The sequence below is a fragment of the Penicillium verrucosum genome (genome assembly GCF_028828655.1).
Source record: "Penicillium verrucosum strain IBT 35672 chromosome Unknown utg000005l_segment0_segment0, whole genome shotgun sequence".
Classification (NCBI taxonomy): domain Eukaryota; kingdom Fungi; phylum Ascomycota; class Eurotiomycetes; order Eurotiales; family Aspergillaceae; genus Penicillium; species Penicillium verrucosum.
In genome coordinates this window covers 369,244-395,899 of record NW_026643214.1, presented here as the reverse complement: position 1 = coordinate 395,899, position 26,656 = coordinate 369,244, and the positions used below count along the sequence as shown (strand labels likewise).

At 48.9% G+C, this 26,656-nt stretch overlaps 11 protein-coding genes across 11 annotated transcripts; 7 read left to right on the top strand and 4 right to left on the bottom strand.

The window, feature by feature from the left end:
• Positions 1-1,126: 1,126 nt before the first annotated feature.
• Positions 1,127-4,908, bottom strand: N7516_010992 (uncharacterized protein; the record flags this gene model as incomplete). Its single annotated transcript, XM_057223710.1, has 4 exons — positions 1,127-4,189; positions 4,245-4,399; positions 4,457-4,818; positions 4,874-4,908. The coding sequence occupies 4 exons, from the start codon at positions 4,906-4,908 to the stop codon at positions 1,127-1,129; spliced, it is 3,615 nt and encodes a 1,204-aa protein (XP_057068850.1).
• Positions 4,909-6,992: 2,084 nt separating this feature from the next.
• Positions 6,993-7,768, top strand: N7516_010991 (uncharacterized protein; the record flags this gene model as incomplete). The annotated part of the gene is made up of 3 exons (XM_057223709.1): positions 6,993-7,046; positions 7,269-7,575; positions 7,617-7,768. 3 exons carry the CDS (start codon positions 6,993-6,995, stop codon positions 7,766-7,768), a joined length of 513 nt encoding a protein of 170 aa, XP_057068849.1.
• Positions 7,769-8,778: 1,010 nt separating this feature from the next.
• On the top strand, positions 8,779-10,434 carry N7516_010990 (uncharacterized protein; the record flags this gene model as incomplete). The annotated part of the gene is made up of 2 exons (XM_057223708.1): positions 8,779-9,517; positions 9,572-10,434. 2 exons carry the CDS (start codon positions 8,779-8,781, stop codon positions 10,432-10,434), a joined length of 1,602 nt encoding a protein of 533 aa, XP_057068848.1.
• Positions 10,435-11,028: 594 nt separating this feature from the next.
• N7516_010989 (C2H2-type zinc finger protein) lies at positions 11,029-12,732 on the bottom strand (the record flags this gene model as incomplete). The annotated part of the gene is made up of 2 exons (XM_057223707.1): positions 11,029-12,587; positions 12,648-12,732. The coding sequence occupies 2 exons, from the start codon at positions 12,730-12,732 to the stop codon at positions 11,029-11,031; spliced, it is 1,644 nt and encodes a 547-aa protein (XP_057068847.1).
• Positions 12,733-12,990: 258 nt separating this feature from the next.
• Positions 12,991-13,718, top strand: N7516_010988 (DNA-directed RNA polymerase core subunit RPO26; the record flags this gene model as incomplete). The annotated part of the gene is made up of 4 exons (XM_057223706.1): positions 12,991-13,028; positions 13,166-13,435; positions 13,506-13,625; positions 13,685-13,718. 4 exons carry the CDS (start codon positions 12,991-12,993, stop codon positions 13,716-13,718), a joined length of 462 nt encoding a protein of 153 aa, XP_057068846.1.
• Positions 13,719-15,163: 1,445 nt separating this feature from the next.
• On the top strand, positions 15,164-16,523 carry N7516_010987 (MCT family MFS transporter; the record flags this gene model as incomplete). The annotated part of the gene is made up of 2 exons (XM_057223705.1): positions 15,164-15,342; positions 15,395-16,523. 2 exons carry the CDS (start codon positions 15,164-15,166, stop codon positions 16,521-16,523), a joined length of 1,308 nt encoding a protein of 435 aa, XP_057068845.1.
• Positions 16,524-16,896: 373 nt separating this feature from the next.
• Positions 16,897-17,607, bottom strand: N7516_010986 (peptide alpha-N-acetyltransferase complex B subunit NAT3; the record flags this gene model as incomplete). Its single annotated transcript, XM_057223704.1, has 3 exons — positions 16,897-17,068; positions 17,129-17,360; positions 17,439-17,607. 3 exons carry the CDS (start codon positions 17,605-17,607, stop codon positions 16,897-16,899), a joined length of 573 nt encoding a protein of 190 aa, XP_057068844.1.
• A 504-nt stretch (positions 17,608-18,111) lies between these two features.
• N7516_010985 (uncharacterized protein) lies at positions 18,112-19,450 on the top strand (the record flags this gene model as incomplete). Its single annotated transcript, XM_057223703.1, has 2 exons — positions 18,112-18,818; positions 18,892-19,450. The coding sequence occupies 2 exons, from the start codon at positions 18,112-18,114 to the stop codon at positions 19,448-19,450; spliced, it is 1,266 nt and encodes a 421-aa protein (XP_057068843.1).
• Positions 19,451-20,088: 638 nt separating this feature from the next.
• tif32 (putative eukaryotic translation initiation factor 3 subunit EifCa) lies at positions 20,089-23,447 on the bottom strand (the record flags this gene model as incomplete). The annotated part of the gene is made up of 5 exons (XM_057223702.1): positions 20,089-20,587; positions 20,645-21,609; positions 21,666-23,021; positions 23,110-23,334; positions 23,406-23,447. The coding sequence occupies 5 exons, from the start codon at positions 23,445-23,447 to the stop codon at positions 20,089-20,091; spliced, it is 3,087 nt and encodes a 1,028-aa protein (XP_057068842.1).
• Positions 23,448-24,336: 889 nt separating this feature from the next.
• N7516_010983 (guanine nucleotide-binding protein subunit gamma) lies at positions 24,337-24,750 on the top strand (the record flags this gene model as incomplete). Its single annotated transcript, XM_057223701.1, has 3 exons — positions 24,337-24,488; positions 24,561-24,618; positions 24,688-24,750. The coding sequence occupies 3 exons, from the start codon at positions 24,337-24,339 to the stop codon at positions 24,748-24,750; spliced, it is 273 nt and encodes a 90-aa protein (XP_057068841.1).
• A 1,023-nt stretch (positions 24,751-25,773) lies between these two features.
• On the top strand, positions 25,774-26,595 carry N7516_010982 (Rdx family protein; the record flags this gene model as incomplete). Its single annotated transcript, XM_057223700.1, has 3 exons — positions 25,774-25,923; positions 26,106-26,277; positions 26,429-26,595. 3 exons carry the CDS (start codon positions 25,774-25,776, stop codon positions 26,593-26,595), a joined length of 489 nt encoding a protein of 162 aa, XP_057068840.1.
• Positions 26,596-26,656: the final 61 nt, after the last annotated feature.

Here is a 26,656-nt window from a genome sequence, read left to right as displayed (position 1 = left end):
ACCTATATACCCTCAAAATATGACGGGTAAGGAAAAAAAAATTAGGTAGCTTCTCTTTGATTGAGACATGTCATCCTTAGTGCAGGGGCCATGCTAATCTTCTCTGTATATTTTCATTTGACCATATGCCCCGAAGGGCGAAAGGAGATCCTTAAAGTTCAATATAACCTCACTTTTCGGCAGAATTACACCGCCTAAGATATACAAACGAAAATCATTTGGTCGCACTATAACTAAGAGCTCTTTTTAAATCCCGTATGCCAGAGTAAAAGTCACTTGCAGTACGTTATCATCTATGCTTATTGTTCTTTTGTTCTTTTGGCATTTTCTAGCAGGACCGATGCCATGGCTGTGTATAGAGAGGTTCATCGGGCATACACTGCCGCGGAGAGCTTGAATAATTTTTACATGTGATGCACTCCTTTGATGTAATATTCATCGAGTCAAACGCCAGATGCAGCATATTGTTTAAATCATCTAGGAAAGATCGTGAAGAATCCGCAGATCTACCGCTACAACAAACTAGGAAAAGAAATTCACAGGTCCGGATATTACATTAATTGCCATCATTTGAGTGCAAGATGTACGTCTACTACTACAAACCCCATTACTCGAAAGAAAGAATGTGAAAAAAGGAAGAGTAATCCCCTGGATATCCATGGTCAATCTATATCGTGTACATACAGACCACATATTTCCACGTGTCTGATCTACATGTTAAACAAACATGTGAATAAAAAAAAGAAGAGAGTAAAAAGCAAGGACCCCGATATAACGATAAGCGCATGAAAAAAATCAGGGACGATCCCACCACGCCCGTCTGGAACTCCGGTTGGATGCGTGATGCAAGGAAGCAAGGAAGCAATAAGCAATGAGAGACAACGAAATGATAATGAGTGATGCTGGAGAGCAAGGAGAAGGAATGCGTGCAGGAGGAACAAGTTGGAAGCCCAAGTGCAAAGGTTGATAGGTATGCAGGAATGGTGAGTTGAACATAAAAAAAGGAATGATGCTGCTAATGATGTGCAGGGAATGAGGAGTTGAAGGACTGAAAGCAAAGTTGAGGTTGCGATAAAACGATGGATGGGCGACGGAACCAGTCTCACACCCCAGGGGAAGAACCGGTTTATTTAGCGTGGGTGTAGTACCTCGGTTCTTGGCCGTATGGCTGGCTTGGTTGATAACTAGGCGACGTTTGAGCCTGTGTAAGCTGTCCGTACCAGGATGATCGACGGGGTTCATCGGGGCGGGCTGTCTGGTTCAGGGCATCCCATGTGTGGCTGGCAGCTGGCATGTTGTACATGGACTCGTGGCGACCATGTTGAGGTGGATACACAGAACCAGCCTGTTGGGGCATATGCTGAGGTGCGAGCGACGGCGCGAACTGTTGAGGCGCATACTGTTGCTGATTCATCATGTGTTGCTGACGGTGTGCAATAGCCCGTTGAACTGCCTGGTTTGACATTCCCTCCCGCATTTCTCGCTTTTCGCGCTCCCGAGCATCGATATGTGAGACAAGGCCCATAGGGCTCACTGGCGCCTGTGGCTTCCGGTTGTCATTTTTTGACATATTGAAGAACGAAGAACCAGTCATGCGGGCAACGTGCTCCTGTTCACGAGCAGATAGGTTGGTTGAAGCCTCGTTGTAGTTAAGCATACCCTGGGCACCACGGGACGAAGGTCGATAGTTCGGATCCCGCTGAGGGGTCATGGGCGAATTGGGATGGACATGCTGTGTCCAGTCGCCAGATACCGGACGATGTACTGACATAGGATTGGAAGGGGTGCGATTGTGGAGATGCATCGGAGGGCTGGGGGCCGCCCGTTGCTGCACGAACTGTTCCGGTGTAAGACCTCCACCTGGAGTAACAGGGCGACCAGAAGCCATTCCAGGCTGCCACAGCATGCTCCGTCGAAATTCCTCCCCGGTGGCATTACCCTGATCGATTGCTTGAGTAGGAACGGAAAATTTGGTTCCCGACGAATCATTGCGTTGGTGCTTTGGTCTTCTCAGGGTGTCTGATGTGGTTGGCCGCCCAGTAGTAGGCATATAGGTCATAGTTGGGCCGAAGTCAACAGAGGGAATATCTGGGTTTGAGGTTGGCGGCTTGTCCATAGTATAATGAGCATCGCCAATGACATAATCTTTCGCAGCTGGAACTCCCACAGTTTTCATGACGCCCATTCTGGGTTTGGTGGACGCAATAGATTTCTTGCTGTAGACAGAACCGTGGGTGCTAGCATAGTCAGGCGAAACCGTCGATGCATCATCATAAATGCTCTCGTCCTCATTCCCGTTTCTTCCTTTTCCAATAGATGAGATTGGGGATGGAAGATGAGGAGCAATTTTATTCAACGCATCTTCATCGAGGGTATGGCGAAGATCCTCAAAACTGGGTTCGCTTGGTGACTGTGGCTCTGCCACGAAAAGGGTTTTCTGAGGGAGTGGCTTGCGTCGCACGGATTTGTTGGAGTCAAGCTGCATCCGTTGTGGGGAATATTTCTGGGGAGAAACCCGCCGTGGGCTGCCGGTAGTACTAGGTGTGTTCGGGCGATGCTCCGGAACTGAGGGAGGTCGAAGAGGGAATGCAAGGCCTAAGCCCTCGTCGCTTGATGAAGCTGCAAGAGAGTTCGTGGACACAACGGGGTCAGGGGTATAGACCCTGTCGAAGCTCCGGTCCTGGGCCTGTTGGTTGTTCGTAGCCTGTGCCTGGTGGTTTTTCCATGCAGCACCGGCGGCTGCCGCGCTCAGCCCCATTGTTCCGACTGATGCGAGTTGCGAAAGTGTTCCGTGAGACATCCGGTTGTTCGCCAATCTCTGCTCCGAAGAAGCCTCTGGCCGGTTAGTGGGTATCTCTTTGGGTCCATGCGAAAATGCGGGTGGGCTTTCAACAGGAGCCGGTGGGGTGCGTGGAGGGAGCTGCTGTTCGACTGACGGGCCACGGGGACGGTCGAGATTTGGGTCGCTCCCAGAGCTGGTACTCTCGGCGATGGGCGCGACCGCTGGAATGCCACGCTGCATCAGATCTTGGGAAGACGAGTCTGGTGAGCTCTCGAGTAAAGATCCATGGCCTGGCCGAGAGCGAGCGTTAAAGCCCGTGGTATCAGAAACCACGCGGTTATGATGCACAGCAGGTGAGTCCTCGTTTTGGGGAACTTCATGAATAATAGCCTCAGTAGAATTGTTGAATTCAGGCTTGTTCTCGAGACCAGCAAACTGGCGGCGAGCGGAGTCCATAGGGATATCACTGGTTCGGCTAGACATGGAGCGATAACGAGGCCGCGTGCTGTTGACACTGTTGGTTCTGCTCCTGCCAGATGAGATTCGACGCTGTGTTGCCTCTTTGAGCTGTTTCCTCCACTGAGCTTCGCTCCATTCTTGGCTTCCCGGGGTTTGAAGAAGATTGGCAATGTCAAGCACATCAAGATAACCGTAACGTCGCTCCTTGGGGAAGGCAAACATGATACTCTTAATGTGATTAGTGTCTGCCACTAGGCGAGTAGGACGGCCATAGAGATTGAAAGTGTCGAATGTCGGGAAAAGGAAGCGCAGCATCATCTCCAATCCAGAAACCGCAGGATGTGGCTCAGGCATGATAAAAACAAGGCCCTCCGAGGAAGAATCCGGCGAATGCGTGGTAATCCGTCCTTCCAACTTCACCAGGGTGGATGCGTCAATTAGTGCCTTGGATTGTGGATAAATCGCATATGCCGAGTAAACCTGGGTAACCGTTGCAATTGGAATCGCCTTTTTCGTCTTCTTCGTCTCGTAAAACTTGATGTTTCCGGTAACAGGCATTGTCAGTCGGTCATATGCCGATTTCTTCATGACTTTCCGCGCTTTTTGGAGCTCCTTTTCGTCTGGCGGGCTGATCACAAACCAGCACCGCCTCCATGGGGTTCCTGCTCCAAATCGTACACGGGCCCAATCCTCGTACTTGAATTTGGTGGGCGCCATGATAGAGTTGATTCCGTTGAGGGTTCTTCCTTTCGCTGCAATCAAAGAACCGGTGTAAGCTTCGTACAAAGAAGTGTGTTCGAACATCGCGAGACGAATCGCGGCAGTCCATTGGGTTAGTGAGTTGAAAGAATTGAAATGCAAGAGGTATCGATTTTTGCCCGCAGAAGAAAGGCTGAGTACATTCTTCAATGGTTGTATAGCCCCATTTTGGATCGGAAGTGTCTCAATCTGCGAGTAACTGGTGAGTTCATGTCGGACAATCCTGGGAGGCTAAAGCTCTCACCATCTTAATAGACGCATCGGCCAAGTTGATAAAGGTCGCCGGGACCTCTTCTCCACCTGCTGCGTCCAGCGCAGCGCTATCCCACAGTGAAAGAACAGTTCCGACCAGCTGTGCGTAGCATTCCACCCATTGCCGATCACCAGAATGCCGTCCGTCTGCCACGTGTAAGCCCGCTTTTCCCCGCAAGGCACCGGGGGAGGAGATTGACTTACGGGAATCCTGATCATTCAGTTTTAGAAAGTATCCTTCATGGTAGACCTTGCTTGTGTGGATATTGAGGAACGAAAATATTGGCGATAGCTCCGGTGGGGTATCGCCCGCCTGTTGCATGAGAGGCGGGTTGCGTGAGAAGATCATGGATGCCGGTCGCGAGCCATTTCCACCTCTTGGTCCAGAGCTCACAGGGGATGATGATTCGGTCGGAGGAGACGGTGTATCGGGAGGGGTTTGCCACTGGGGTGGTGTATCGGACGGAGTCACGTTGGCCACTGGCATCACGTTCTTCGACAACTTTTTGCTTTCTTTAGCAGAATCATTGTGTCTCGACCCCCCAAACTGGATATAAACGAGCGAACTAGTCAAACGCAAGGGAGAGTCAATAACGGGCTCTAGTGTACTTCCCGGCGTACCCGGAAAGGATCGACTTACCACGCGAACGACCCATGACGTCGGAACGTGATGTGCGGACGAGAACTTCAGTAGTCTCTTTGAGTATTACCCCTCACTGGGTTTGACTGTGAAACGTGTTGAAAGTAAGGAGAGCGACTGGAGTATGGTGAGATTTAAAAGGAAACTGTCCGAGGTAGGTCGAATTGCGCTGAACGAGAGACTGTCAAATAGCGACTGCACCTGGACCAAACTTGAGAGAGGTCAATCCATAAAATCCACAGAAGAGGAAGAATAAGAATGAATGAGAACGAGTGAGTGGTCGGGTCGAGAGTTTAGGAGTTTAGGGAAATCGAGCTCTGCCAAGGAAGATGACGTTACAAGCTGGGTACGTCTTTGCTAATCACCGGGATTAACGATCCTTGTTTGTTTTGTGTTTTAATGTATTTCCAGAGAGAAAAGAGAGAAAAGAGAGAAAAAGAGGATTGGGATAATTTGGAATAATAGGAGGATTGAAGAGAAAGAGGTAGAAAGAGGAGAGCCGGTCATTTGGGCAAGTCCCGAGAGAGAGGCGGCAAGAGACCAAACATTCCACGCTACACTAATAATATACTTATAACGAGTATTATTATAACAAACTACTAATTATTTTTGTGTGACAATTAAAAACCGAAGCCAAGCCAATTTCTACTTTTATTTTGTTTTTTCCCTCTCACTGAGTGCAACAAAGGGTTTTTAATTGGCGTCTTTCCCAGACCCTCTTGGATTATCGGTGGAGAGACATCTGGGACTATAAGTAGACTAGTAGTATGCATGGTGGATAAATATAGCTATAACGGAGTAGATGTCTTATGTTCGAACACAACGAAGTTTGAAGGTAACTATGTTATAATTCCCCTGAGTTATACTTCATACATAGGACTCCATACTCAATATTTCCTCTTCTAATTACCCCCTTAATTCTATAACAATTCCCCCATTGTACGGAGTAGCCAAGGCTTTATTTCCCACTGGATGTAAACTTAGGCTTGGCAAATTCTACTGTTTCATTGCCACTTTGGACTCTCACACTCTCACAGGACTCTTCCACGTTGCCTTTCTTGTCTATCGGCCCACATATCATCTGCACATCTGGTCTTGAACATGCGTATACCCTTTCACCGCTGGGGAGCTTATTATACAATAAATTCTATTCTCACCTGTATATCATACAATTCAGGTACTAATGTCATACCCTGTTTTCTAATTTACCCCGCTGGTCCCCGGATATACAAAGTAGTTCATGGGCTTTTCACCCACGGGCCTTTTTCACTCCTGCATTAGGGCACTCCAGCCACAATCTTTGCTCAGGTAACCCTTGGAACGACGCAATTAGTATATTAGGAATGGTGCACACCTGGGCATATATTGTACAACATATGGTGGAGCCCGGAGTAATCCTCGGTAACTCCGTGCAATGCCCAGGTATTATATGGCCGGTCGCAGTCTTGGCATTAGATTAAAAGATTAAAAATATCAAAATGGATCAATGATTTTCTCACCTGCAGCATAGGATCAGCATGGCTCCATGGAGATCTGACCTAACGCGTCATCGGCACTTTAAATTTTTTCTAACAAAATGTAGATCATCCATGTGGGATTTAGAGGCGTTCATTCTTCTAAAGGGATTCTTTTCATATCTTCTAAGGTTTCCCCAACTTCCATGGTTTCCAACCTTGAGCGTGGCTATGCAGGGGTTCCACAATTCATATCAGAAATAAAGTTATATCAAAGGGGTGTCAACATGCCTCGTATCAATCAATCTAACTACTATATAGGTAGATCGATACGAAGCTCTCTATAAAAAATCAGTGGAGCATCCATACACTGCTAAGTTCTTCTACAACTAAATAAACAGGTCCACGTTCCTTTATCTCTGGTTTAGAGCAACTCCAAGACGGGATCGAACTAGGCCTAACTTGATCATACTGTCAGATGATGTCATTTTCGGAGAAGTGTAAAATATGAGCAGGCATTACAACTATCTTATACTACCGATGCAAATTAACCTTGGAAGTAGCGCTTGGGGTGGACTAGAACGGATCGACCTCGGGGATAAAGGTAGAATGATACCGCTCGGGCCGTAACGAACCCTAAGGCGTCATGCCTCAACTGGACTTCAACCGGACCTCAACACCGGGCATCGGTCTGAATACCGTTCAATTCCGTCCATTTTATACACTGTGTTACAACCCCTAAATTTTTCAAGCTCTTAACTCTTATCATGGCGATACATGTACATATAACTCCGCTCGAGTCTTCGGGGGATTTCACCTTTTGCTTCAGTCCCCTCCTATACACACCATCCCGTCTAAGTGATGCTGGCTCATTTTGGACCTCACCGCCGTTGCTATCAATCCTTTTGACTGGGTGTCGCAGTACATCGCCCCAGCACTTGCCGGTTACATCAAGCACCCCCTCATCTTCAGCACGGATGTTGCCGGTGAAGTCGTCGAGGTCGGTCCTGGCGTGCAGCGTTTCCGCTTAGGCGACCGAGTCTGCGGTAGTGCTGCGGCCATTGCAAAAGAGGTCAACCGTCCAGCCGAGGGAGCTTTCCAGCTCTATACGGTAACGAGACAGAATATATTGACACCAATTCCACCCAGCATCACCGATGAACCGGCATGTGTCTTGGGGCTGGGTCTTGGAACTGCCGCATACGGCCTCTTCCACCCAGATTATCTGGGTCTCGACATGCCTCAATCCCAGCGCCTACTAATGTTGTAGGAAGGTCAGGCTTGCCGCGCACCGTCATCATCACTGGTGGCACTTCGAGTGTTGGTAGTAACGCTGTACGACTTGCTGTCGGCGCTGGATACCAAGTCTTGTTTACGTCGTCTCTAAAGAACTTTGACTATGTCAAGGGTGTCGGTGCTTGATAGCTGCTTGAGTTCATCATGCTGAGCCTTGAAAATAAGGTCGAAGACCTTTTGTCGAAGTTTCAACTTTGAAGGCATGATGGTGTGACTTGGAGGTAGATGGGGACATAATAAGAAGAATTCTAGAAGCTGCCTATAGTTAAGTTGGAAGCTGAATTGTCCCGAGACCTAAATAGGCAAGTCCCAATTTAGGCTTAGTAGCTTCTTTCTATAATAGTCTACCCTATAAAGATTCGCACTAGCGGCCAATAGATCAATTCAGATTCAATTCAGATTCGATTTAGATTCGATTCACTTTAGAAGTCCCTATATCTAACTATATAGAGAGCGAGCTATACCACAGTATATGCATCTGCATCTCTAGGGCTGGCTTCAATCTTGTATTTGCATATTTCTGCTTTTAGGTATTCCCGTTGTTGTTCAAATGTCACGCATTCAAGAGTAATATATGCGGTCTTTCTGATAACATGGACATGAACATGAAGAATTTTGGTGCGTCGAGCTAACGCCAACGCGCGTTGGCCAGTAATCAGCAACCAGCGCCTGGAAAGCGTAGTACCCTCCCTCATCACTCACCTTCCCCCATCCCCTCACAACCTTTGACACCTCACGCTCTCAATGAGATCAGTTCAAATTTATGCTTACATCTCAATCGTTCTTTCCATTTTCGCATTTGAATCTGTCCACACGGGCACGGCATTCTTGGGGTCACCCGAGAACAGAAAGCAAAGTGAAAGGTGGAAAAGTGCCCAGCATGTTTTATCTCCCACCCTCACCTATTCTAGAACAATCATGGTAGAACCGAGAGACCTGAGACTACAGAGATGGATCTGAGATCCCTCATTATCTCGTCTCCCTCTGGTTTCTCGATGGTTAGCTGTAGCCGTTGAGCTGTGGTTCAACTGGGATTGACTTCATGGCCAATCACTACGAGTACTCTGTCTGACTGTCGAACAGTTTTCTAGTACACAGATCTTTACATGTCTTCCAGCCCGCCAGCATTGGTCAAAATGCGCAGACACACAGTTCCACAGCAGAAAGTCCGAGTTAAAGATGATGAAGACCTCCCGCATCTTCTCGATGCGTTGGATCTCCACCAGATCTATGAACCGATATCACCCCCGACAATCATTCACAGGTCCCCTGAACTTTCATCCGAATCGCACATGTCACGACTCCTGCATTGGAGAGCTGAGCAGGGTGGTAAACTCGATGTCTTGCGGGAAGAAGTCTCATACTTCGTCATCGGCTTCGAGCTAAATGATTTACCAGATATGATAGCTTCCTATCTTCCTGGCTTTAAAACAGAAACTCTTCCCGGATCCTTTGGGCATCTTCTATTCTCGCTGTTTGGCCCATTCGAGGAAGTGGCCGAGCTCCAGCGATCTCTAAACAACATCCCCGACTATTTCAATGACTACAGACACCGAGCAATGTTTGCAAACAGGATTCGGAACATCAACCGCGAGCCAAAGTATTTCAAGTGTAGTGCTACCTTTGCACCTCAGCTCCCGCCGTCCTGGAACGGTGAATGGTGCAGGGAAGGCGACGAAATTTTGTTCTCTCGTGAACTGCGAATGCTCAGAGACTTGGTGGGACCTTTTCGTGATACATCCAGGCCCATCTACTGGATCACCGACCGAGTTGAGACTGCCCTGGAGATGGACAATGGATTCCTGGCGTCCAAGGAATTGATCGCAGAATTCAAGGAGGAGCTCTATGAGACCGCGTGGAATCGCCGCAAGAACTGTCTGCAAATACCACGTCCATTTCCAAATAAACAGACTTTCTAACCATCTCTAGACACAATATATGACCCCCGTCCAGCCTGGGATAAACAGCAGAAAGCAACAAAGCATCTCAGAGAATACCGCCTACAAACCTGCAAAGGAACACTGTATTGGGACCGCTGGCCCCCAGTAGAGGATCAGTACGACAGGAAAGCCCTGACCGCAAGGCAATCTGTCATTGACAATGATCCGAAAGCCGCTCAAATCCTCGGCTTCCTACCACCAGAGAACCCTCAACCACCAACAGTCCTGGTCTCAAACCAACCAGGTATTGAACTCGCATGCATCACCGACCTCGACCACTACGACGACCAAATCATGATCATACTGATTCGGATCAGCCAATGGTTAGCTCTCGCCCGCGGCTTCCCAGCAGTCCATTTGTTCTGCGACATCGTCCGACTCTTCACAATCTACGGCGTCGACGTGGCAAACGCCGTGCAAGTGGAGTTCTGCAAGCATTTAACTGGCTTGCCGTCATTCCCCTGGGACCATGTCGAATTACCACCGCTGTTTCCCCATCTGGAACGCGAGATCGAGGCACATGAGCTTTGTCCTGAAGAAATCCGGAATCAGAGAGTGCGGAACAACTGGGCCGAGCAGCGGTTGATGATTTATCCCTTGCTTTGGTGTAGGGATGATAACGCCATTGCCTGGGATTACCCCCTGCAGACCCTTGTCTGGGAGGAGAAAGAGGATGGCCCGGTGCTTGCGCTTAGGTCTCCTCCTTTCCAGGATCATGCTAGACACATTCCCTGGGGTTTGGTTGATATGATGAAGGAAGGCTTGTGGGTTGGTGATTATGAAAATCATTGGCTGGCGCAATTCGTGGGGTTCAACAGTGAGTATTCCGATGGCCACTCTGATGAAGAATGAGAGACAGGAATGAGAGAAAGGCAAAGGATGAAATGAAGATACTGAGGAGAAAGAAAGACGCGGCTGAAAACAAATCGATGGAACTGGGAGACTGTATCTATTCATACACAGTTACATTAAGAGAAGCTTGACTTATCCGGAATACACAACTTTCACAACATGCAGTATTCGGTAGCTCTGGATAACTATCTCATGCCATTTTTTCGACGATTGGCATTCGGGGAGTAATATAAAAATAGGAATAAGCCAGTTATAATAAGACGAGGGCATCTCTGTCTATAAACCTAATATATCAACCAGTACGGTCTCTAAAGGCTAGGGCTATGGTTGGAATCAAGTTCGAATTCATGTTGAAGCTGGTCCTTCGTGGATTTATTTTTCGGGTTAAACACAGATGAAGTTAACAAGCTGTAGGAATAGGGACTTTCTTTAAAGAAGAGTCCGCGGGTACGCATCAATAACGCTAGATAATATTCATAACATCGTAGAAATGCCCTTGATCATTGTTCTATCACATGGTAAGTATTGGCAGGGCCAACCAGCGCCGTCTAATTACGGCTGGGTATCATAGAATCAATATCAGGTATTAAATATTCAAATGTTGTCAACTGCCCTCATTGGGAAATCGTCTTGCATCAAATAATCAGAATCCAACCCCGGCTGGCTAGGGAGATAAGACGAATCGTTCGACTGTGAGCCGAAAGCAACATCCGAGGAATGATCTCCTGTCGTATATGACTGGGATGGTTGGTAGTAAGACCGACCATCCTGGTCATATCCAAGACCATAGATTCCCAGCGAGTTGACTCCAGGGCTGGATTCATCGGTAAGCAGTGCGCGCTGCATAAACATGTTCTGGACCTCGTCTTCCATACAGTGGTGTTTGGTCGTCATGTGTACCCACAGATCGTAATTGCGATGGAAACGATGTGGGCACGTCTCGGGGTAGAAGCATGCAATCTGTCGTCCTGTTTCCTCGGCATAGCCTTGACCCGTGAGAGCGGAAAGAGTTGAAACGGCATCCTGCACTGGCTTTTTGCTCGTCTTTGCTTGACGTCGTTTCCTGGCATTCGGGAGACCCATGTGTGTAACGCGGATGTGGTCTTCGAGTGTCAGCTTGTTGCCGTAGCGCTTGCCGCAACCGACGCGGTCCCATCCATCCAGCTTGGTGGATTTTGAGAGATCTGTTTCGCCGCAGACGAACCGTTTCTCGCCTTGGTGGACTGTGCGGATGTGGACGGTCAAGTTGCCTTGCTTGGTGAAGCTCTGCCCGCAACCAGGAACAGTACAGGGGAAGATTTTTCGTTCTTCGAGAGTAACGTTGCCATGGGCTATCTCGAGGTGTTGTCGCAGTCCCCGTGCTGTGGAACATACCAATGGACATTCGGGGCATGAGGGAGGGTGAACAATCTTAATGTGGTTTTGTAGACTGGCATATGTAGGGAATGAAACATCCTGTTTTGCACTATCGCCGGCCATTTCGGATGATTGTGCTTCCATATCTTCCGCACATTCTGCGCAAGTGAATCGCTTCTCGGAGTGGACTCTGCTCTGGTGAGTCCGGAGATTACCAGCCTTGTCAAAAGCCATATCGCATTTCTCCTTCGTGATTGGGTCGATGTGATTACATGGGAATGGCTTCTGGTTCAAGTGCACAACTGTGACATGCTTCTGTAGCGTCGAGTGCTTCCGGAATGTCTCGTTACAAGGTGGGTACTCGTTACAACGGTACTTATCGTGTCCATCGTGCGTAGCAACGTGTCGGCGAAGCCGTGACCCGTTCACAAAGCTCTTTCCACAACCCGGGTAGTCACAAACGTAGTCTCGAACATTTGTGTGTGCACTCTTGGTATGATGTTGAAGATGGGTAATGCGTAGGAATGTTTTATCGCAGTCCTCAACGTCACACTTGAAAATTCTTTCGTTGTTGTGTGATCGGATATGCTCCTGAAGTCGAGCCGGACGATTGAAGGCCTTATCGCACCCTTCGAATGGGCAAGGTAGGGTTTTGGACTCGGATGGGTATCGGTCACGTCGGGAAGAGGTGGCGGAGAATGGGGTCGCCGGAGAATCGTCCATGTCTTCGCTCATTAAGCTTGGAGTTCCAGGAGCTGAGTACTCGGCATCAGAGTGAGTCTCCTCATAGATCATATCTAGGGAATCGTCAGCAATTGGATCAGTTTATCGGATATTATCCGAGGACGTAAACTTACCGGAATTGTCCATGACAGTCTGCTTCTGGCGTCGTTTGGGGGTTGTGGCCCCCTCTGATGATGCCTTCCGTTTCAAGGCCATCATGAGAAGCCCTGAAAAGGACGATTGAGAAAGAGAAACTATCTCAGGGCACAGGGAAGTTCAGACATGAATGTCGGACTAATAATTTTATTTTTGCCGGAAAGGCGGTGACGGTCAACGCAGAGGAAGTTTTTCCGCTCCCAGGATTTTTAGCATCAAATCCCACCTCGACCCCCCCGACTTGTCTCTCAAACCTCTGGGTCTTTCATCGCTCGCTTCGGCCTACGAATACTTCGCTCATTTACAGGTTTAACTGTCATTATGTCTGACTACGGCCACGACGACGACGTCGAAGAGACGTAAGCTATCTCCCTTCACCAGATTGCCCGGGGAGCAGGCGCAAAGGAGCTTTGCTTCCATTTTGCCGCCGGGCAGCTTCACAATGTGTTCGCACATACTTGTATAAGCCCATTTTCTAACAATGTGGTGTGCGCAGCTTCGACTACGAGCCCGGCGAGGATGTGTTTGATGAGGAGCCGGAGGAACAAGAAGGCCTCGAGGGCGAAGACGGGGTTGAGGGAGAAGATTACCCCACCACCAACGGCGAGAATGTCGTTGTCTCTGGCGATCCCAATGCCGGATACGCAGGAAAAGTAATGGAGCAGTCGCGCGAGAAGAAAGTATCCAATGACCAGCGCACCACCACCCCGTACTTGACCAAGTACGAGCGCGCGCGTGTCCTCGGTACCCGTGCCCTGCAGATCAGGTACGTTGCTTATGATGCAGACAATTGCGCGTATATTTTGTGGGATTAGGTTTGCTGACATTTGCCATAGTATGAACGCCCCCGTTCTTGTCGACCTCGAGGGTGAAACCGATCCCCTGCAGATCGCCATGAAGGAATTGAACCAGAAGAAGATTCCCCTGATCATTCGCCGATACCTGCCCGATGGATGGTAAGCAATACCCTGTCAAACATGAGTGACGGACTATATCTAACAGTGTTCGGCTTTAGGTATGAGGATTGGACATGCGAGGAGCTGTTGTAGTGGTCAAAACCCGTACCGTTGCTCACGGAGGCTGTTTTCCATCTTTTGCTTTTCTTTGGGTTTCAGCATAGCGTTTGGAGTTCTGGGATTCGAAGAACCCGTCGAGAAAAAAAGAGACTTGGATGTCCTTGATGAAACAATGGACATCAATGAGACTTTGTACATGAATCTAGAACGGAAAAAAACATATCCAAAAATAATTTGACCTGTTTATCTTCTTGCATGTATACACATACTTTGACTTAGAAGAAGCAATTAACTATAGCGCTATAAACTACGTGAAAAATGTTGGGGTTTCAATGGCCTGAATGATTTTGATATTTTTGATATGCTTTATGCTTCATGCTTCATGTGTCATATCTTTTTCCAAGCATAATTTAACTCCTGGCTGGGATATAGATGCATTGAGTTGGTAGCATATTAGCATAGTTGGAGTACACCAGCACACCTCCATCCTGCATGATAAGCACAAGAATAATCGGCTGCTTAACTATTTACGGGCGACTATAGGGATCACTGTCACATAGTTACAGCCTATTTTATCACCGCCTTCTTGAAGTAAGGTACATGAATTTCAACTTCTCTTTTATTTTTACACCTATATACTTCATATGGTACGACTAACTATCGACCTTAGGTTTATTTCTAGATTTTAATGTTGGAAAAATATGGTATTAGGCATACTGTATATAAGCATACACTGACATCTTACTAGATCTTCTTTTTTAGATGTTCTTCTTAAGGTCTTCATAGTTGTCTTTTTAGTTGTCTTTCTAGATGTCTCTTCATTTATCTATAAGGAATCATCTAGGTTCAATATTACTACTAACTAGTTATACAACTAGGTCTAAGTTACTGCCTAGCAATATAAACCAATGAGAGAGTTATGTGACGGTGATCCCCGTAGTCGCCCGTAACTAGTATTCTGTGCAAGAGACTTTCCTATGTATAACCTTGGATATCCCACTGGTTCCTATACTAGACCTATCCGGTAAAAAGTAGATTCGGCTATTCGCTATTCTCAATATTGGGTCCAACTCAGCTTATGGATCTCACTAGTGACTAGGCCAGTTTCGGTACCAGGGCAACCAATTTGCCGTCCATAGTCATTGAGATTTTTACAAAGAACAAGAGGGGAAGAAAGTATGTGATTTTAGTTAATTTAGGTATATATAACATGCTTAAGTCGAAATATAGCAACTCTATATCCTATTTTGGAAACCCTCCCCCTATTAATTGTGCCATCTATCTGCTTTATATGTCGAATGGCCGAATGACCAACCTCGGGAGAGGTCCCAGTTAAACCCCGCTAACTTGGGGGTTTATAAGCCACTGAAAAATTCATACAACATAGATGTTTTTGTATTCTTTTTTTCATCTGGACTTTATATCATTACACACTCCCAACTGTGAGGGGCATTTATTTGACCGATATATGAACCAATATGGGGTCAACTAACTTGGATATAGAGCAAAAAGTCCTCGCTGATTCTTCAGCCACTCAGGAAAATGCCAACACCAATATAACACATTCAACGGACAAAGAGCCCGAGTTAACATTCGATACTGGTCTACAAACATGGCTCCAAGTTTTGGGCTCATTCTTTCTTTTCTTCAATTCATGGTAAGAACATGTTCTTTGATATAAAGATCCTATTGTTAACGCCTTGGAATAGGGGCATTATCAATACATGGGGTGCATATCAAACCTATTATGAGCGAGAGTTACTCGCCGGTACTTCATCATCAACCATTGCCTGGATTGGATCGCTGCAGTCTTTTCTTCTGATGATGGTTGGAGTCATTACAGGTCCCCTGTTTGACGCTGGCTATTTTCGATCCCTCATCATCTTCGCTGCATTCCTGCTACCCTTCGGCTTGATGATGACGAGTCTTGCCACAGAATACTGGCAGCTGATTCTTTCCCAGGGAGTTTGCGTCGGACTCGCAGCAGGCTGTCTTTTCGTGCCCTCCGTCGCCATCCTGCCACAGTACTTCCGTCGTAAGAGAGGCCTGGCCAACGGCTTGGCTGCCAGCGGCAGTAGTATCGGTGGTGTGATCTATCCAATCATGTTCGATCAGTTGCAGAAGAAGGTCGGTGTTGCCTGGGCTACTCGAGCACTTGGGTTCGTCTGCTTTGGCACCATTTGCATTTCCATCAGCATTATGCGCTCGCGCTTCCAGCCAAAAGAGAAGCGCAAGCTCTTCCAGTTGTCTGCCCTAAAGGAACCGGCTTTCACTGTCTTCGCCATTGCCATGTTCATGGGTTTCTTGGGTTTCTACAACTTCCTTTTCTATGTGCAGTCATACGCAATAGAGACTGGCATTGTAGATGCCAACCTGGGATTCTACCTGCTCTCCATGTTAAACGCAGCCTCGACCTTCGGTCGTATTGCGCCTAACTTCCTCGCTGACCACGTCGGCCCTTTGAATATGCTCACTCCCGCCGTGACCATCACTGCCACCTTGGCGTTCGTCTGGATCGGTGTTCATACCGTACCCGGCATCATCATCCTTGCCGTCTTCTACGGTTTCTTCTCGGGTGGATTTGTCTCCCTACCGCCTGTGGTCATGGCGAGCATGACTCCGGACGTGCGTAACCTGGGAACACGCTTGGGCATGGTCTTTGCTATCACTTCCATAGGCCTGTTGATTGGTACCCCCATCGGTGGTGCAATCTTGTCCGATACAAACCAATTCCTCGGTGTTCAGCTTTTCACCGCTTGCTGTCTCACCAGCTCTGCGGTTCTTATGACCTGCGTCAGATTTCTGCGCTCCGGTCTTAAGTTCCATGTCAAGGCTTGATTGAGTCTCGGCTACTGGCTGCTGAAATGTCTCATAAAATATACCCATCTCCCCACAGAGGTTTTAAGTTTCAGCCTTGTTCTGGCTGTGTCTTGGCATAAATTCGTTGGATCAACGATATCCACTATTAACTTCATCATTTGGTCATCTTGTATGTTGCATTACCTCCCGATATCCCAATCAGGGGGACAGGGTGCACTTCATAATGTATTTAGACGGAAAATGCAAACAATAATCATAATCATATCTCTGATTCTATACGAGAAGATATAATAAAACCCCCAGCCCTGCATAAGCCCATGCCATGAGAAGCCCTTGAAGAAAAGAATACCATCCAGGCTGCTTCAATAAACACCACGAAACGAAGAATGATTTACATCACATCCTCCGGCCCAACAGGGAAATTCTCGCCATTTTCTCGTACATGCTCGAGCTTCTTATCTCGACTGCACGGCTTGCGCATATCAAACGCATCTTCCCCATTCTCCGACATCCCCGATGGATCATCGCTATAATAGTTAACCACCCGCCGGAATACAGAGTATCTGTAAATACACATGTCAGCACTCAATTCAGCATTCCCGCATCCACATTGCTTCACTTACCCCATTCCTTTGTACATGTCATATGCAACTTTATTTCCCGCGCGGACGTAGAGATCAACAAACCAGGCATCGTTACTGTCGGATCCTCGCTCGAGCTGCTCGGTCAGCCTGCGGGCAAATCCGAGACGGCGCCAGGCTGGGGCCACGGTCAAGACTGTGATGTGTCCGTGCCATGGTGTGTAATGCTCGGAGTGGCGCATGGCAGGGTGTTGCTCTTCGAGCTTGCCCATGACTAATACCAAGATGTTAGATATATTCCAGGGGATTTGAGGAGAATTTGCCCCCAAGTTAGGGCTAGAATTGAACATACTATAACCTACGATGCCGGCATTATGGTCCTTGACGGTGCTGAACAATGAGGGCCATTTGTTTAGGTAGTTCAAGTAGAAGCCGAGATCATAATTCTCAGTAAGAGGATCGAGGTTTGTGAGATTAAGGTCTAGCAAGTCCAATGGGGACATGCGCTCAATTGAACTCATCTTGATATCATTCAATGTGAGAATGATAATGTGGTGTTGTGAGTATTGCAGAAAGGATGATATTTCCTATGAACTAGGCTAATGGCAATACATAACGTTAGGGCGGTCACTGTGGGGTTGATGCACTTGTTCTTTTTTGCCGGGCGGTGATGAGTAGAAGTCGGCGGTGAGGGTTGAAGCTGATGAGTTGTTGTACCCCTCCTGCATCCTGGTGATGCAGTCACTCTTTATTGAGAAGTCGGTCCTTTTCGAATTTACTGTATATCAATTGATCCTAGATTGATCTTTGTCCCATTTCTACCACGGTATACTACGACATTGACTCAGATCCGGAGTTATTGGAACCTCCAATTGGGCATCCTAATTAACAAATGCTCCTCTGCAGCTGGACTACAACCGTCTGTTCCTTTTCTCTGGCTACATTGCCCTAACTCAGCTCATTCAGCTCCCCAATAAAGCTTCCACCAACCCAGGAGGTCCCGTGTGATACCTCCAAACGGCCCAATGCCTCTCCCTCCGTCTCCCCTGAAACTCTCACACCGCTACCCATCGGCCACTGACGACTCGCCTATCTCCCCCGGAACAACTGGGAATACTTTTACACTTGAAAGCCCTCGATCACCGCGGACACCCCGATTATCCGCACCACCGTCTCCCACCGCGTTGCGCCATAACTCAAACGCCATGAGTGGGTCCCACCGTGAATCCGGAGATTTCTCTGGCGCCGCTGATGTAGGCGGCGGAGGACTGGGAAACCTGGCCGATGAGCTAGCCGATGCATGGGGCGAAGAGGAAGATGGATATGGATATGCGTCAGGCCAGGAAGCCAGTCGTGCGGGGTCACAACAGATGGGTCACAGTGATGGAGAAGATGTGTATATGCAATCAGCGCACAGCGTGCGCTCTCGGTCACCTTCCATCTCATCAGAAAGAGATTCGCTCCATCCACCAAGGAACAAAAACCGTGCAAATCATTTGCGGCAACACCGCAGGCAGGAGTCGCAATATGATGGCTCGGATTATGGGCCTGACTCCGATCTAGAAGAGGCGGATATCTCCCCCGCCTTAGAGAGCCAAATGGCTGAGATTGAGAGTCTCGTTCGGCGGGGTATAGAGAATAACGGAAGTGAGAATGACCGTGTAATTCAGCGCACGGTTGAGTCATTGAAAGATCTCGGTGGACAAAGTGGGATTGAAAACAGTGCCATGAGGTAAGTTCATGTTCACCATCTTGGAAGTATAATACAATTCCATCGATCCCCAATAGCTAATCCTTAATTGCAGACTTATCACCGCTCATTCCTCAATCACGTCACATCTCACCCACCAAACACGCGCCCTCCAATCCCTCGTCCACCCACTCCTCTTCTCTCCATTCCCCCTCCTTTCCGAAGAAGCAATCGACTCGCTCATGCCCCTTATCGACGAAGGCTTATTGCCAAATCTCCCATACCCCTTCCCTGAACATCAAGACTCCCAATCAACGACCCCTCAGTCCGCCGCGCAAAACCCCCTGGCCTCTCTCCAAGCCCTCATCTCGCAAACAGCAGATATCACACATACCCTTCGCGGCTTAAGCGATACCCTCTACGAATCGAGACAATTGACTTCAACCGCTTCCCGTCGGTTACGCTCGGCGCGCGAACTCGTCGCTGATATTCGACGGGAAGAAGAAGGCCGCGAAGAGGGATCTCGGTGGATCGAGCGTGGTGAATGGGATCGTCGACTCAAAGATCGAGAGGCGGGCAAGGTCTGCGGTGATGTAGTCAGTGGCTTTGAAGCTGTTTGTGGTGAATGGAGGGAGAAGCTGTTTGGGACTAATGCCGAAGTGGCTGCTGCATAAGTTCGAAGTTGATGTTCATGACTTGATCATTTTTTGCGATTCTGTTTCTGTTTCTGTTTCCTCGGGTCAGGACATAGACTGCTGTCTTCATTTCTTTTTTTATATATTCTCTTGTCAGATATCCATATTGATGTTTACTAGGCCATCTTTCGTTATGTTTTTGTCCTAGTCGTTCATAGAGGTTCTCAGTTTACATACTTCTAAACTTGAAATCGTGATACCATTCATTTCAGTTCGATTAGTAGGCTCATTCTTTCTTTGATATTCTAGAGCTCAACACTCAATAAGAAAGGTACCTGCGTTCGACATGCATGCTTGCATGCAACCTGTACCTGTGCGGAGCCAGTGCTGTCGAAGGTTGGTATCGGCTTAACTCCACCTCCACCGCTGTCAATAGATAGGAATAAAAAGTCTGTTTAAAACATCTACACCACCAAATTGTACCAAAAAAGAAAATCTAGGAAAAGATTATATCATATTCCGAGCGAGCTGAAAGACAGAACTGGGGCCCCCATTAACAAGTTACGGGGTGAACATGGGTGAATGATACACGAAATATGCAGAAGGGTCATGAGAATAGCGCCAAAAGGAAAAGAGCTTGGATACACTTTTTAACTGGAAAGTCGTAGCTCGGTCGTTTACTGCTGCTGCTTCCACTTAGGGACCCACTTGCCACCGGCGGGCTTGGATTCCGAAGCGGGAGCAGGAGACTGAGAGGAAGATTCGCGGGGTTGACGGGGCGCCCAGCGCTCGGTGGGAGCCTCACGGGGCAGAGCGTCGCGGGGTTCGCGGGGCTCGCGGGGAGCAGGGGGAGGGGGGCGGATCCAGCGCTGGCGGGGGCACCGGTGCGCAGGTGAGGAGGAATGTATCCACCCTTGCGGAGAGGGGCGGGCTCTTCGCGGACGGGGGCGGGGGGCGCGAACAGGCTCACGAGGAGTGGGCTCGGCGGGGGCACCACCGGCTTCCTTGAGGGCTTCACGTTCTCTCCAGGTGAGGGGGGCTCCGGTACGTGGGGCGACATTGAGACGGGGGGCGGTTCGTGCGACTGGCTCTTCGACTCCACCCTTGCGAGCTGCGCGGCGGGCTTCGGCTTCGGCCTCTCTCTGTTGCTGCTTGATAGCGATCTCATCCATTTTGCTGTATGCCCAGTTAGTATCAAGGTTTGAAGTGCAACTAAGATTGGGGAATACTAACGATCGCTCTTCATCGCGCTTAGCCTTCTCCTCGGCCATAACACGACGGCGCTCCTCCTCGCGGGCGGCGCGTTCCTGCTCTTCGCGCTCGGCACGCTCCTGCTCCTCTTGGCGACGAGCCTCCTCTTCCTCGCGCTCCTGCTTCTCGCGGCGACGGCGCTCCTGGACCTCCTTTACACGCTGCTTCTTCTTAGCCTCGAAGTCGCGCTCAGCGGCCTTGCGACGCTTCTCGAACTCCTCGTGGCGCTTCTCGGAAACCTCTCTGCGGAAGTTGCTGAACTGGGGGACGAGGCGGCCCAGACGGTGCTTGAGGGAAACGGCCTCGGCGTGCTTCTCCTTGGACTCGCGCAGTTCCTCGGCGACGTGCTTCTCGTAAAGCTCAGTGTCGAGCTTCTTCTGGGCATCGTAATCGGCGGCAATGTGCTTCAGTTCCTCGCGACGGAAGGCACGCTCCAAGTGGTCGATACGCTTAGCAGTGGTGCGGATACGGTCGTTCAGCTCGTTCTTCTCCTTCTCAAGCTGAGCCAGCTTCATGGCACGCAGGCGGTTGGCATCAAGCTCGTCAAGGTCGATCTCGCTGACGTCAATACCCTTAACACCAGTCTTGAGCTCCTCGAGCTGCTTCTTGAGCTCCTCCTGGCGAATGCGGTCCTGCTCATCCTTAATACGCTTGAGCTCACGGTCACGCTGCTCATCGGCCAGACGCTGCTTCTCGGCATCCTGGAGTTGCTGGGCACGGACACGCTTGCGGGTCTCCTCCTCGCGCTGCTTGCGCTGCAAAGCATCGGTAGCGGCTTCCTTCTTCTTGTCGATAAGAACGCGACGGGCGAGGGTCTCCTCGTGCTCCTGGGTAACACCAGCAATGGCGCGGGCCTGGGCAGTCTGCTTGGCCTGGAGACGAGCCTGGTTGTAGGAGGGATCGACGTACATGCAGGTGATGTGGAGAGTCTTGGCGAGACGGGCGACCTGGAAACGGGCGATTTCGGCGGGGGGGTGTGCTGCAGGCGCTGGATGGAGCCAACCTCGCTCTCAGCGGAGCCAGCACCGCTGCCGGCGTGGGTAGCCTTGGAGGAAGAGAAGACATCGGAGTCGAAAGTCAGGACACCGGAGATGTGATCAACGCGAATAGCGAGGTCACCCTTCTTGCAACCGTTCATGATGAACTTCTCAATCATGGCGGGGGTGATCTGGAAGGGAGCGGGGAACTGGGCAAGCTCGTAGACGAACTTGAGCTCAACGGACTCGTAAACCTGGGACAGCTGCTGGAAGAGACGGGTGAGAATGACCTGCTGCAAAGGCACAACGTACTTCTCCATCTCGGGGTCGTCACCAATCTGCTTCAGGATGGGGGTAATCTTCTTGCAGATGGACAGAGGGTGGAAGTCAACCTCGAGGATGTTGTACAGCTCGCGGATCTCGGGGCGCACACGGCGGAGCAGACCCTTGTTCAGAGCATCGCGGAAGAGCACATCACGGGTGGGCGAGGTGGCCATACCGAGGAGGTTAGTGAGACGGGTGTTCTTGTTCTTGCGAGCCTCATCCACATCGACCAGAGCGCCGCGGGAGCGGGAAGTACTGATAACGGGGATGGACAGAGCGGAGAGAAGGACGAAGGAGGCGGCCTTGGTCATCTCGGCCTCGGTGACGGACGGGTTCTCCTTCCTGGAGCTCTGACCGCTGGCCAGGGCCACGGAAGAAAGACGGAGCAGGTTGTAGTAGCGGTTGTAAGCGGCGGCGTGGAAGAGGTAGTTTTCGCTCACAAGGAAAATGCGGGCGAGCTTCTCGTAGTAGTTGGCCATCATAATGTTCTTGGCGGGGCGCTTGCTGAGGTTCAACAGGGTGTGGATATCCTCAATGCTGCGGAAAGCCTCCTGCCACAGCTCCAACTCAACGGCAACGTTCAACTGCTGGAAACGAGTGTCGAGGTGGCGCTGCAGGGTATCGGCGTCGCTCAGGTTGATAGCGTGCATCTGGGAAGAGTACTTGGCGGCATTCTGGACGTGGTTGCGCAGGAGCTCACACAGGCGGCGGAACTCAGTCTTGCGGGCGTACTTTTGGCAGAACTTGAAGGCCTGGAGGGCAGTCGACTGGTACATGATCTCGAGACGGGCATTGTTCTTCAGGATCTCGAGGACGGTGCGGTAGGTCTCCCAGAGGAACTTGAGCCAAGGGGTGACAACGGCGCGGTCGGTACGGTCGCGAGACTGCTCACCAGAGACAGTAGCAAGGAGGATGGTCTCGGGGGTCTCGATGGCCTCCAAATCCTCAACGTTAGAGGAAGGAGCGGCGGACTCGAGGGTCGACTGGATCTCATCGGCCTTGGCCTGAGCCTCGGTGACCTTCTGTTCGGCGAGCTCGATGAACTTCTTGAGAACAATCTGCAGAGATGAAAGAAATGCTAGATTAGTGACAAGTCACAACAATTTTTTTTAGGAAAAAAAATTTCGGACGATCATCAACACGAACCTCAATAGTGCCGACATTGGTATTCTGAGCAATGTTCTTATATTGGTAAAGACCATCCTTGGCGGCCTTGCCCTTGCGAAGGTCGACAGACAGCTCAACGAACAGGAGCATCACCGGCTCGAGAGAGGCGATAGGGCTGCTACGGGTGCGCTTGGAGGTGACATGTTCGTGAAGGACAGTCAAGGCGGCGGGAGCCTGACCGACGGCGATGAGTTCCTGGGCCCTCTGTGAAAGATAAGAGTCATTAGCAACCGATGTATGTTGTATTTCGCGACGACAGCGACGGTGACGCTTACCTTGAGGACATTCTCAGGCTTAATATGCGGAGGGGGCGGCATGATGGGTGGATGCCCCTTGGGAAAGGATCAAAGGTGACTGATAAGAAATTAAAAATTGGAAAAAAAAAAAGGTCTTAAGTGAAGCCAGCGACAACACACGGGCAGCTGGTAAGAATGCGATTAGCCTGCCACGCGAATACCCGATAACGAGGGGAAGATTCACAATGTGCGTGTTGAGGCCAGAGCAAAAATTGGATCCCGCCAATGTTCCCACTTCGCGTTAAGCGATGGCGATCACGTGTGGTGGCCTAAGGCAGGAATTCAAAAGTACATACAAAGTTATAACTCGGTGTCTACGAGGATGTTGATATGTCATATTTGATGACTATACATTGTGATTATGAGTGTATTATTGGTTGACTCTACTCTGTTCAAATATTATAATTCCAACTATCTCATTCCGACCCCGACAATGTACTTTTTATAATATAAATACCAAATATAAATTCGAATAGAAAGTACTGGATACATATTATTTGTTGTTTCACTCTATAATACAATAAGTACCGGGTACTTCCCCCCAAATAAATTCCCCCAGTATAACATATACCAACGTAACGTGTAAGGGGAGAAAAGAAAGAAAGAAGAAAAAAAAAGGGAAACCCACGGACCAGCCCCCCGGGGGATCTTCCCAAATCCCCTCTAAACCACAGAACTCATTTGTCCATTCTCTCCCTTAGAACAACTCGACATCCGAATCCTTCACCTTCTTTTTTTTTTCCCTTTCTTCTTTGTCCGGCGTCTTGGCCCCTGATTATCCGCCCCCCTCCCCTTAAACCTAACCTAACCTAATTCTTACGCCCTTGACCCTTGAGACACCTGCCGATCCAAAAACCCCCCTCTCCCCCCTTTCTCTATTCGCGCTTCTTTCACAGTTCAACCCATCACGATGGCTCCCTATGAACTTCGATCCGGGGGTGATGTCAAGAATAAGAAGCAAAGTGTCGCCGACTTGAAATATCGTCGGTTGACCGAGCTCAATGGTCGTCTAAAGGAGGATCTGGACCGTCCACGGGTCAAGGTCTCCGAGGCAGCTCTCTCGTCCGTTTTCCAACCCTTTTGTTGAACCAAAAGAGAGAGAAAAAAAGACAAACAAACTGACACATTCAACAGTCTCATAAGCTACTGTAACAACACTCGCGACTTTATGGTTCCATCCGTATGGGGACAGGTATGCGACCGGCCTTGTTTTTCGTCTCATCGCGTGCGCCCATGTCCAAAACTAACTCCATCTTCCTAGGTCGACAAGCGCGAGGATCCCTATGCTCCCCAGCAACAGGGAGGTTGCTGCACCGTCATGTAATGCACTCACGACGGGAATCTTTTGCCATGATATTTCGCTCTCCTTTTTTTCTCTTTCTCCCTCTTCTCTTCTATTTAATTCCGGACCCATTCACGACCACCCCCTTGGACCCGAACAAAGCACTGCGATTGCTTGCGCGGACAAAAATGTCGGCCTGAAAGAATCGTCTGCTGGTCTTGCACGAAACCTTCCACGCCTCCGGGGATTATAAGAGTCCCGTTGTGTTTTGTCGCCCTTTCCGCTACCCCGGTCTCCCTTCGTCCTCGGACTCTGCAGACAGTGCACTTGACGATGCACCTGTTGCGCTTTACTTCTTCTCTGAATTACACCATTCCCCCTTCTCGCTGTGTTTGCTTGGAATCGGCCTTTTCTTTTTCTTTTTCTTTTTCTTTTTTCTTTGTCTTTCTCTTATGTATCCTTTTCTTTATGGGTTCTCAAATCTTCAAAAATCATCTTATGTCAGTCAAGGTGTGAGAGTTGCCATTCATGTATCATAGATTCGCATGACCAAATACCATATCGATCTAATCGAATTTCCGCAAAGAGCATTTTGTAAGTCGGCCCCAGAGCCCGACAATCACGTCTCGCGATTTGCTTGGGATGACCTAGGAGTCCGGTTTAGCCCTCCGTTGTTTCGGCCTTATTGTTTCGGCCTTGTATGGCCTAAATTGACAATCGGTAGGTCTAGCTAAAGTACTTTTATACATGAATAAATATAGAATAAGAAATATAAAATTGTAAAAGAAAGTCCTTGATATAGTAACTACAGTCAGTCCATCCCCGCTGACATCATCCAAATTCCCATCCCACTAAGCTCTGGACATCAGCTTGAACGTGCAACACACAACATACAACCAACATACCTCTCAACTGTCTAACCAGAAATACAACCCATCCATCCACTTGCATATACAACATACACACTACCCCATCATCCGAAACACTCCACCCACACACTACAATATTGTACACCACTTACCCTCCTCATTGACCTGCATCAGCAACAAACCACCACCATCCATCATGGCCGAATCTCCATCGACATCGAAACCGTCAGACTCAATCACCCATAACATCGATAACACCGAAAAACTCGCACAAGCAAACGTCCATCTCCCCCGCATCTCAATCCAGTTCTGCACACAGTGTCGATGGATGCTCCGCGCCGCATACGTACGTGGTTATCTTTCTTTCTTTCTTTTCTGACCTATCACATTCGAAGTCATTTGTTTTTTTTTTCCTTGATACTGGATACTTGATATATTGTCACTGGCACTGTCACTGTCAACATGACCATGACCATGACCATGAATACAATCTTTGAATGCAAATGCAAATGCTAACAAAAGCAACAGTTCGCCCAAGAACTCCTCTCAACATTCAGCACAGACCTGGGCGAGGTAGCCCTCGTCCCGAAAACCGGCGGCGTCTTCACGGTGACGATATGGCATGGTATGATGGTTGAAGGGGAGATCACTACGCAGGAGAGTATTCTGTGGGATCGAAAGAGGGATGGGGGATTTCCTGGTATGTTTTTCTTTTCTTTCGTTTCTTTTCTTTTTCCATTTTAATTATGTATTGGGGCTATGCATTCTATGCATTCTTTATATACTACATGGATGACTTGTCTGGTTATACTATTCAATACTTGGTCTAACCATTCTCCTCCTTCATTTAGAAGTCAAAGCGCTCAAGTCACTTGTGCGGAATGTTATTGCTCCTAATAGGGATTTGGGACATACGGATCGGGCATTGAAGAAGGAACAGGGTGAGCAAACGGCGGCAAAGAAAGAGGAGGAGAAGGAGGGGAGTAAGGATAAGGCAGCCTGTGAGGATTGTCAGTAGGAGTATGTATTGGGTCATATTCCTACTTAGTATCTACATCTACATTCAGTTGCTATATGTA